At 34.7% G+C, this 12,321-nt stretch overlaps 1 protein-coding gene across 1 annotated transcript in view; it reads right to left on the reverse strand.

Annotated features, from left to right (window-relative positions):
* LOC137645821 (RNA-binding protein 42-like) overlaps positions 1 to 8,019 on the reverse strand; it is a 136,385-nt gene extending 128,366 nt beyond the window's left edge. The window contains exons 1-2 of the mRNA XM_068378793.1: positions 7,961 to 8,019; positions 7,664 to 7,807 (exon numbers count right to left, since the gene is read on the reverse strand). Coding sequence (XP_068234894.1) covers positions 7,664 to 7,713 — 50 coding nt within the window. The 5' untranslated portion in view covers positions 7,714 to 7,807; positions 7,961 to 8,019. The remainder of the gene's footprint in view (positions 1 to 7,663; positions 7,808 to 7,960) is intronic.
* Positions 8,020 to 12,321: the final 4,302 nt, after the last annotated feature.

Here is a 12,321-nt window from a genome sequence, read left to right on the forward strand (position 1 = left end):
CTATGAAAAAAAGGAAAATAAGAGATTTGGTTCTTCCTTAAATAGCTACCATTAATATTTTTCATTCATGCAAAACCAACAGTGTGCATCACTTTCACAATAAAGTTATGTAATTACACTTGGAAACAGTTAAAAAATAATTGTGGTGTGGATACAATCCTGTATTCAGCAATACACTCATGATCTATAGTGTTTTAGGTTAAGTCAGTTGGAGGAAGGGCATGGATAACAAATTTCCCTGCTAGTCTGATATGGCTTGTAAGCATAACTTAGGTAGTAAGCTGGCCAGGGCACCAGTCACCCATCGAGATACTACCACTAGAGAGTTATTTGAACTTTTGACTGGCAAACAGTACTACATTGGATCCTTCTCTCTGGTTACAGCTAAATTTTCCTCTGCCTACACATACACCAAATAGTCTGGCCTATTCTTTACACACTCTCCTCTGTTATCATACACCTGACAACACAGATTACCAAACAATTGTCATTCACTCAAGGGGTTAACTACTGCAATCTAATTGTTCAGTGGCTACTTTCCTCCTGATAAGGGTAGACGAGACTCTTTAGCTATGGTAAGCAGCTCTTCTAGGATAAGGACACTTCAACTTCTCCAAAATCAAACCATTGTTCTCTAGTCTTGGGTAGTGCCATAGCCTTTGTGCCATGGTCTTCCACTGTCTTAGGGTAGGGTTCTCTTACTTGAGAGTACACTCAGGCACACTATTCTACCTTATTTCTCCTCCTCTTTTTCTTTAAGTTTTCATAGTTTATATTTGAAAGCCCTATTTTAATGTTGCTATTACTTTCAAAATATCTTATTTTAATTACTTCTCTTATAGAGCAATTATTTCTTTATTTACTTCCTCACTATGCTATTTTTACCTGTTGGAACCCTTGGGCTTATATCATCCTTCTTTTCCAACTAGTGTTTTAGTTCAGCTGGTTGTATTAATAACATAGATTTGCTAATCACATAAGGAGTCTTAGTATGAAATTAAAAATAAAGGGTCAAGTATGAGAGTAGAAAATAATATCCAATCAACTGCAAATTCACTAAATGAAATGGTCAGGGGCAGTAGGATTTTTTTTTTTTTATTTAGAAATATGGGGGGAGTGCTGGTGGTGAGTAAAAAAAATTCTGAAGCTTTGAAATAGAAAATCAGACATCAAACTACTCTATACCTATCAAAAAGTAATACACTCCATTAATAAATTACTTCCACACCAAGAAAAAATAAAGTTATCTAGCAAATGTATGTAGAGTAAGTACTAAGGTTACAATAGAAAACCGCTCCTACATGTAACTCTGGTTTTGACGTATGTGAGAACTCATCTAGGCTAAATGCAGTACTGTGTGCCTGTATTAAAGATATGATCTAGGATATAAAAATACACTTTATGACATGAAACATATCTATGACTAAAAAACACATGGATGACATAAATGTAGAATGATGAAACAAAAGCAGTAGAGATGGGATCTATACTAGAAAGGGCATGATACGCAAGGTTAGTGTAATGATTTTTTTAATTCTTCTTTATGAGTTCTTGCAGTCTAGTCAGATTACGCAAGGTTGGAAGTGTTCCAGAAGGAAGTGCCCAGTCATACCATGTTAGATTGGTAAGGTTGTATTAGAATGTTTCCATTTAATTTCTCAGCCTTGTGACCTTCTAGATCAGGAAAGAACCCAGCATGATAAGCTAGACCAAGTAAGATCATTATCCTTGCTACATTCTTATGCTTAATGCATATTTACATGATTGCTACCAATCACACACCAATGGTTAAGGTGTTATTTATGCACATCTACCCCTGCAAAAGGGTGTACTACTGGACTCACTTTTGGGGGGGTTTCCCAACATCTAGAAACTTAGATTGTTAAATAAAGGGTGCTTGTGAAAGACAAAAATTGGTCATTTACACTTACAATAGATCAGAATATTGGTCATAAATGCAAAAAGCAAAGAATAACCTATTAAAAAAACATATTACAAGTATTTGGAAAGAAATTTAAGTATCATACTATGAAGTATCACTTTACTGTACCAACTATTTCGTAAACACTTACCAATGCGTCTGCACTATTAAACTGAGATACCTCATGTTTCCCCCTTTCCTAACCAAAAACGACAAGTTCTTACTCAACAATAGGTATCCAAAGCTCCTGCACACCTAAACTTATCCAAACTGTTGTAAGACGCGGTTAGATTTTGTAGTTTTAAAAGTCCAGAGCAGCAATCAGAATAATCAATTACCTGAAATGCTTTAACTTCAGAGTTCTTTTAGGTCAACAACTTGAATAGTTTTAAGAGTAATAATGACCAGACTCAAAGTGGTAACAGTTATAAGAAAAAAAATGCTGCTGGTGTGTGCCCAAACATAAACCAGAGTTAACACTTGGGGTACTGTTGACACACCGAAGCAAAGCCCTCTTGAATTGGTATATCTTCTCGTGCAGAATGAATCTTAGGTACTTCCTTAATGATTAATGGATAGGGATATAGAAGTATGCATCTTTCAAATCCAACATGATCATGAAGTCTTTCGGTCTGACAGCTAGTCCGACTGTTTGTAGTCTCCATCTTGAACGGTTTTAGCAGGACAAACTTATTCAAGGCCGAGAGGTCAATGACGAATCTCCAGCCTCCAGAGGCCTCTTTTACAAGAAAGAGTCGACAGAAGAAGCCTGGGATTCATCGACGACTTCCTCTTGAGCGCCCTTCTTTATCATGGTCTGGACTTTGTTTCCCTTTTAAAATGTGGGTTTCCAGTCACAACGAACTATAAAGGCTCCAGATAGTACAATATATTTCAAAATTCATTGTAAATTAATCTATTTCAGTAACTGATTACAGTATGTTGAAAATGCTATCAGTTTAGTATATAGCTATTGCTGTTCATCAGAAAGTAAAAATATCCCAGAAATAATGATCCACACAATTGGCGTACACAGCTCATCCATGTACAGCGTACTAGAACAGAGGAGCAGTGAGATTTTGTTTATTTTTGCTTCACCGTGGCTCAAAGCAAAAATCTTTTGAGGAATTTGACATAAATTACAGGTATAGGTAATTATGATACAGTACTTTAATAGTGACCAATGAGGATGGCATGCACAGCATATCCTTGCACCGCTTGCCAAAACAGTGGAACGGTGAGATTATGTTTATTTGAAAGCGAAGCAATCCACAGCGGAGCAAAAACCATCTGAGGGACGTGATATACTTCAATTTCCACCCATTTACATGAGCTATATATTTTCCCACAGGTTATATTGCATGATATGCATTTTTGCCCCTTATTATTTCTGCAAACCCCTCGTATTTGGCATTTAGTTACCCAAAACCCCAATTTTCCACAGGGGCCCCATAAATCTTTTTTATAAGGAGGGGGTAAGCAAACTCTTGAATGTGTGGTTGCCCCAATATTCAAGGTCAGAAACGGATTAAACTCAAGATAGTGAGTATGAAAAATATATAGTTTGTGTATTTGTCCACAAATTAAAGAATTACATATTTACTTTGAATGGTGATGTATTAGACTACATCCATTCAATTAAATATAATGGCTTTCTGACATACAGGAAGTTTGTTCTACAGTACAGTACAGTAATGGTGACTTTTTGGTGGATCAAAAGACTCGAAAGTACATTATATATTATAAATCTGATTTATTGCTTCTGCATTTATAGGAATGGTTGATTTGGCAAACAAATCTTTTCTAAAGATGGTCAAGAATGCAACTGCTGTTTTCTGTAGAAACCGACTATATGTCTCGTTAATTTTCAACTTGGTAAATAGCGTTAATGTTATTTCAAGCATTTTGTAAGCATTGTTTAGAGCCAGTTTTGATTATTGTCTCTTTAAATTACTTATTTACATTAATGCTTGTTGAGTGGTTCTTTAACCGACTGTTTACGCTCATAACTATATTGTGACAGGATTAAGTTTCTGGAGGATCAAGGTTTCTGGTCATTGTCATATTAAAAGAAGTCTTCAAAATGGTAAACACACTTGTCTGGAGATTAGTTTCCTTATACAGTATTGGCTGTTGTATAGTGTAACCTACATACAGGAATGCTGCCTTAAAAAAAATCTAAAGGGCAACTTTTTTGCTGAAACAATTTGTGACTAAACACAGCGTATGTAACTACATTTTATTTGTGTTTTCTTGTAAAATTATATAAATATTCATTGATCTATTTTAATTTTGTGAAATTTCTGCTGTTTCATGTACAACTTATTCATACTTTGGAAACTCTACTTCCATGGCCTTGTCAAGGCATTTTCAAAACTTTCAGACTTTGTATTATTTATCACATTGTAAAAAATTTTATTTTGCATTGTTCAGTTTTTCACCCTCTTTGATTGGTGGAGATTAAATAAACATCAGGTCCTGATACACCTGTTTGTTTCTGCAAAGCCAACGGTTTAAAATTAATGGAATGTGCCAATAAAGGTAATGTTACACAAACACCCTAGTCTACGGTCACCGGTAAAATTATAGAATGATGAAACAACGGTTTGTAGAGAACAAGACTGGTTTGTAATGCATTTTTTGGTGTTTTGAACGTTTATGATAATGATTCCTGCCGGAAATCCATAGATATTGAGTTTCGGTGGGTTGACTACCATAACTGAAAAGCTACGGCTGTGGGCTAAGTATTGTCATCAATTACGTTTGAAAAACCTTAAAATGTGTACAGTACTTGTTGAATTGTGTTGATATTTCAATAAAGTTCCTAAAACTTTGTTTCAGTCAGTCATAATAAAAAAAAACCAGTTACTATAATCAAAAGGGCCTGCTGCTTCCTTCGGTCGCCTTGGTGACCGCTGAGTAGCAGCAGTCGGGTACTCAGCATATGAAACTTCATTTGTGGTGGATAACGGGGAAGGGTGGGCTGTGGTACCCTAGCAGTCCAGCTAAACTTGGTTGAATCCCTCGTCAGGCTGGGAGGAGCAAAGAGAGGAAAAGTGCCCTTTCGTTCATTTTTGGATGTCGGGTACCCCCCAAAATTGGGATAAGTGCCTTGGTAAATAGACAGTAATCAAAACCAAGTAACAGTAATGATAACACTGGAGCTTTTGTTTGCCAGACTTCTGGACGCATAAAAAAACGGAGGTTTTCATCCCATTTTCTATGGAGTCATTTGTAGGCTACCAATGTTCATCGTATTATGAATACCTCCTTTCTTAATTGAGCTAACAATCAATTGGGTTTTGCTCTGCCGTATAATCGCTTCGCTCGCAACTAAAGATTATCTCGCTTCTCCTGTGCTCTGGCAAGCGGATTATGTTTCGCCAAGCTTGTTAACCCCATGAACTAGCATTTTAGAGATATTTATCAATTATACAAACTTACAAGGGTGAATACACATTCAACAAAGGGGTGAGATGTAGCTTTGCGCTTCAGCATCTGCTCAAACATGGACTTGGCTTCCATTTACAATGATCAGACTAAATATATCAAACACACATTTCTAACCTAACCTTTTATTAAAAAATGATCAATAAAATAAGAGCTATGATGATATTGCATATTCCAATATTAGAAATAAATAAAAGTTTTAAAATATAAAACGTTGGGCCCTTTTTTACTGTTTGAATTAGTTAATTATGATAGAAGCACAAGTGGAAAGAGGCTTCTGTGATGTGCTGACGACAAAAGGAGCAAAACGGGTATTCTCTATTAAAATCTGCAACTTCGTTAATAGCGGGGGGTGAATGTAGTTTATCGGGACAGAGCGATATCTTTCTTATTACTAGCCCAATCATTTTTCCTTATGGGGAAGATGTGCTTTACTATGATCCGATATACAGTACCATAATATGAAGTTATTTTGGTATTTTTGTAGTGAATTACATGACAATGTAACCTAGGAAAAAAACTACTGTTTCTTATAGAAAAAATTACGATCTCTTCAAAAATGACACTCGCCGTTGGTAACTCTGTGTACCATACGTCATCGTTGGTAACACTGTTTATTATTGGTTACGTTGCTAATGTTATCGTTCGTTCGTAAGAGAAGTGACACCGTGCATCTCAAAGTTATCCGAATTGGTTGATCTGTTTGTTTCCGATTGAAATGAACATCAAATTCGCTTAATTCACGTTATTTACTATAGGAAAACAATTATATTTCGTTTCCCCAGTATGTTTTCCCCACCCAAAACCCCGAGTTCCCACTGGGGGTCCCCCATTATCGTAGGATATAGGTGTATATATATTTCTGAAACTATTCATTTGCGACCATTCTTCTTCTTCTTGGGGTATTAAAGCCAACACTTGTCGTGCCAACAACAAGTGTTGGCTTTAATACCCCAAGAAGAAGAAGAATGGTCGCAAATGAATAGTTTCAGAAATATATATACACCTATATCCTACGATAATGGGGGACCCCCAGTGGGAACTCGGGGTTTTGGGTGGGGAAAACATACTGGGGAAACGAAATATAATTGTTTTCCTATAGTAAATAACGTGAATTAAGCGAATTTGATGTTCATTTCAATCGGAAACAAACAGATCAACCAATTCGGATAACTTTGAGATGCACGGTGTCACTTCTCTTACGAACGAACGATAACATTAGCAACGTAACCAATAATAAACAGTGTTACCAACGATGACGTATGGTACACAGAGTTACCAACGGCACGTTGACATTACTAAAGATAGTAATGATAGATATTTCCATATATTAAATAATTTCTCCATATAAGTTTTACTCAATATATAAAAAGTACAAAAAGGGCACAGAACCTAACAAACCCACCTAACCTAGCCTAGTAGTATGACAGGTCACAAAATAACATTTGATCTACATCGGACGTTGGCAGCACTGGTTACTGTATTTTTCCATGACACAATCTTTGTAACGGCTCCTCCAAAGTTTATCCAGATATACTGTTTTGTATTTTCTTCCGGTTATTATAATTTTAAGAAGGTAATGTATAGAGAAGAAAAGGCTTGTTTTACGTTTATATATCGATTCCCCAGTATGTTTTCCCCACCCAAAACCCCGAGTTCCCACTGGGGGTCCCCCATTATTGGAGGATATAGATGTATATATATTTCTGAAACTATTAATTTGCGACGGGAACGAGTGTCATTTTCAAAGAGAGCGTAATTTTTTCTATTAGAAACAGTAGTTTTTTCCTAGGTTACATTGCCATGTAATTCACTACAATGAAACCGTTATTTTATATTTTCTAAGTTCAGCCCAAGAAGGGGGTCAAGGGGCTTGCCCCCAGCTAGGGGTTGTGACCTGGGAACTATTAGGTTCGGTTAGGTTGGGTTTGTGGGGTTTGTATGATAGCGACAGTGGTTGGAAGGTCACAGGGGGACGTTACACCCCCCCCCCCCCTTAGGTCATTAGGAAGGTAAGGACACGGCTTGTAGGTCAGGTTAGGGAGGAAAGTTTGGGTTAGTTGCTGTCCAATTTTCTAGGCGTGTTCCCATAAACTACAAAGGCTCCCCCTAACTAATATTGCACCATTCTATAATTGAACCCGGTAACCTATAGAGATACACTTGGAGTAAATGCCGACTATGAGTTTAATCAAGTTGTATTCTTAACCTAAACTAGGGTAGGCTACACTAAGCCTACCGGTTACAATAACAAAACAGATTTCAAAATCGTATTACAATTCTCTCACTTACCTACTCATCTCATCATCTAACTGACGTTTTTTATCGTGTCTGTTCGCCATGATTGATAAATATTGTGCGGTACAATAAACAATGTTATGTCACTGACAAACGTTTCAGCCTGAGTAGTGCTCTTCTACAAGCATTCGAGTCAGACTAAAAAAAATAGAACAGACTTCATTTCTAGGGATTGCAATAGCTCTTGAGTAATAACTTATATATCCTTTAAATTCTTTATTAATTAAAAATAAACGTGGGCAAGTTAAATTACTCCAATAGGAATTTAATTGAAAAGTCGTATATACACACTGAAAATATTTGGATCGTTGAACGCCACTATTGTAAACAAATCGAGCCTTATGTTCTACTTCTACCCAAAAAAGTAATTGGAAAGTTAAGTCGATAAGAAATGAACCCTTGTGTATCGTGTAACCAAAAGAAACCCTAATAGAAACATACTTTGAATTGAAAATTATATTATGATGGAAAATCAAAGGAAAGAAAAAATATCATTACATATATGAATATATATTAACTAACTAATTGTAGATTACTAAAAAATATATGGACAAGTTATAAGTATGGATAATATCAGATTAGAGTCACTTCAAGAAATGTCTAAAATTATCTCAAGAAAAGAATTGGAATAATCATTAAGGAAAAATGGATAGTTAGTAGATAAAACCTATATGACTCACAAAATACATAGAAAGGAAATTGCCTAAAGAAAAGAAACGCAACTAAAATAGATGCAGAAGAACGTTACAATAACTTATACAACCAAAATAAGGGAAGAAACTTGATGCTACACATAGAGTATGAAAAAATAAGAAAACAATTATGCTACAGTGAGAACAGACAAACCGAACATTTAAAGTCTATGTGAGAAGCAATTAAAACTAAGGCGGTGCATAAAAACAGTTAAGGGAATTAAAACAAGGGAAATCTCAACTTTCAAATGATAAAACGTCGAATCAAGAAAGCAATTAACTATAGCCAAGAAAGACCTGTTCATATATCATAGTGTCAAGAATAACAACAATCAGAACAAATCTAAAACAATTCTTACGTAAAAAAAAAAAAAAAAAAAAAAAAAAAAACTACATCCATCTATTTAGACTAAAAATATCGTAGGAATGGTAAGAGACAAAGTAGAACATAATTATGGCAAGCAATGTCTTGAAAAGGAACTCCACGAAAGGAGGAGAATAACTGACTATATATATATATATATATATATATATATATATATATATATATATATATATATATATATATATATATATATATATATATATATATATATATATATATATATATATATATGTATATATATATATATATATATATATATATATATATATATATATATATATATATATATATATAAACTGATTGCTGATTGTAGATAGAGAAACAAAACGTCGTGCAGTTAACTCCACTTAATGACGAAAACTATAGAAATAACAATGAAACATAATAACATAGTAACACGTGTCTAGGTGAAATATATCTCAAAGCTATAGAATTACAACAAAACAAACGAAAATAGAAATTACATCATGAATTGGACAAGGGTGTAAGAGCCCAACAATCATAATTATGGAAAGCCTACCCAACAAAGACCTTGGTTATAATGGGAATTATAAAAGGTAGCGATTACTAAAGGCCTGTTTTCTTGTTCTCTGCAATTTTCTTTTATCCTATACAGTAATCTTCTGTTATCTCTTGTTCTACGAGATTGTCTGTTTCCCATATTGCTTTCCTTCAATCCTTTTCACCTTCATTACTGTCCTTCCCTTTCTCGTTTTGTTTTTCTTTTTCTCGGAAATTCTTATCGTTTTTCTCACAGCATTTCTTTTTTATCTTATTGACTTTTGTTTCGCCATATTTTGTAGCTACTTCTCTTGTGGATGGTTTTCAAAAGTCAATGATAGACCATAAAGGTCAACAAAGGTGGTCTAAATGAATTCAATCATTAATAATTTGACTGCCTGGTTAATCAAACTTTGTAGCTTCAGCAGCTTAAGTAGGCCTAATCTGTAGACCATTATAGGCAGTTGTATTAGGTTTGTCTTTGGAATATATTGTACAAGTATTGCAGATCGGTACAATTATTTTATGAGGGCTACATTTATTATCTAGAATTGCCATATTTAACAATTAGAATTTAATATATCATGTTCAGTACAATTATTCTCTCTCTCTCTCTCTCTCTCTCTCTCTCTCTCTCTCTCTCTCTCTCTCTCTCTCTCTCTCTCTCTCTCTCTCTCTCTCTCTCTGGGTTATTCTCGTTTACTTTCGTAAATAAAAACTTTGAAATAGTAGTTGTTCTTATGAAGAAATATAAGTGAAAATAAAACTACATCGTGAAGGAAAATTGCCTTCGTATGAATCTGCAAAGGAAATGGGCAAAATTAGGATAGGATGCAAATTTGGTGAGAGTCACTGTCGTAAGAAGTATGTCTATTTAGATACTAACACAAGTGATGCAATTATATAGAAAATGCGATGGTTCTGTCCTTAGTGCGTCGATGAAGCTAAAATTACAATGAAAGAAAAAAAAAAACAGCAGGATGTGGAGACGAAAATCTAAAAAAAAAAAGGTGGGTGGGGGGAGACCTATAGAAGAAAAACGTTGCAATGAGAAAACATGAAGCATTAATGACTGAATTTGAATACAGCATTGAAAATGTCACTGTTGCCTCGGCGGATCTTATACACGGGCTACTGGCCCAAAAACAGTGTTATTGAGAAAGTTAATAGTCTAGAATATTGAAGCCATTAAGTTAACATTTCAAACACTGAAGGTTCCCCCAAAATTAGAAAATAACTTATGCTGAAAAGGTTAAGAAAAAATGTAATAGTAACCAAATCAACACAAGCATCAACTAAAATGAGCCACATGAGAAGTTAAGTTGAAAAAACATTCAGAGATAAACCAATTCTTGATAGGAGATCTACTAAAAAATGGAAATGTTGCAAAATTCGCTAATGTCAGGATTACAGACGAAGCAGTGAATAAGTTACAAATAAGATTACGGATAATAAAACGGGAAAAAAAATAGAAAAATCAAACCATAGATATGTAATGTATTCAGTGATGAATGCGATATAGTTAATGCTTTAATTCATAGGAATCGGTGTTTGGATCCGATTCAGAATGTAGAGGAGAAGCTAAGTCTGTCATTCAAGAAAATTTCAGCACGTGAGACTACCCACTTCAAGCTGAAATGTGATTCTGAAGTTCCGAGGGCTTTCATGATTATAGTGACAAAGTTATGTTGTGATGAGGCACGTATAATATACGTGATAGGTACATGCGATCACCTGTGTCCACTGTCAAAGGGAAGAACATTTTGAAAAGGTCCGTAAGTTCAAGACAGATGATAAAGTGTGTTGAGAATGTGCAGGAAATCATGACACCAAAGAACGTAAGTAGCAAGAAGTAAAATGTATACTTTGCACTAAGTTAAAACAAATAAATCATCATATAAGGAATTCTGGATATTGCAAAGCTTTGAATATGGAACACAGAATACGGATCATGTATGCTAAGGACGTCATAAATTGTAGATATGTGAATAATTACTTTGTTAGTAATTAAACCATTCGAATAGGAAAATTGATAAATGAGAAATATTTCACTATACTAGAGATGAGATATCTGATTCTGAAATATGGCTAAAAGATTTTATCAAGGATAAATCAGCTAAAATGACCTCCAATGCATATGTTTTCTTTCCTATTCCGAGTGAGGGTTGGGCTTTTCGCTCTCGGAGACCATTCAAATCTCAAGATAATAAAAAGAACTAGAGTAATATGTTTTGATAATATGGAAATAAACTTTGCACACAAAATTATCTGCTGGAAAGGATGGATGATAACAAATGTGGTATATTTATATTACTCGATATTTGTGCTATTATTGATACAATTGTGCACAAACTGCTACTAAATAATTTACGGTCCATTGGTAGTGAAAATCAAGGTTTTGAGTATCTAAAAGAATACTTCGTTGACAGAAAGTAGTGTGTACGAGTTAGATAATCACTCATCTTATGAACCAATAAGCAGGGTGTTACCCCCGTGGAAGTGTACTAGGTCCAATCTTATTTTGTATCTATACTATAGATCTATCAAAAGTGTCACATAGACATGAAGTAAAGTTTAAACTATTTGCAAATGATACACAATTTTACTACTCAATAGATTATATTGATGATACTGCTGAAGCTCTGATGAAAGTTAAACCACTTAAATTAAATGAAAATAAAATTGAGTTTATAGTGGTAGAAAAGAAAAGAAAAAAAATAACTTAGGTGACATCAAAATAAATGTTAATAACATCCTGGTTCCGATATCTAGTAGAGTTTGTGAGGGTGGTGTTACACTCGAGCGTAAAACAATAACGTATGAACAACGTATGCAATTTTCGGAGAAATTGGTCATACGCTCAACTTTTCAATGTTGAAGCCAAATTGTTGTTGATGACAATATGAGTAGCGAGTTGCTGGTGTTAACTGAGCATATAGACAGCGTTTAGGTAGTGTATGCCTAGCATATGTGAGGTGATGTTGATTTCAGTTGGACGTATACCAACATGTGAGTAATGTATGGCTGTTTGTGCATAATGTATGAGAGCGTATGCTTAAGGTCAGCCTAGCGTA

Source organism: Palaemon carinicauda, chromosome 8 (genome assembly GCF_036898095.1).
Source record: "Palaemon carinicauda isolate YSFRI2023 chromosome 8, ASM3689809v2, whole genome shotgun sequence".
NCBI lineage: Eukaryota > Metazoa > Arthropoda > Malacostraca > Decapoda > Palaemonidae > Palaemon > Palaemon carinicauda.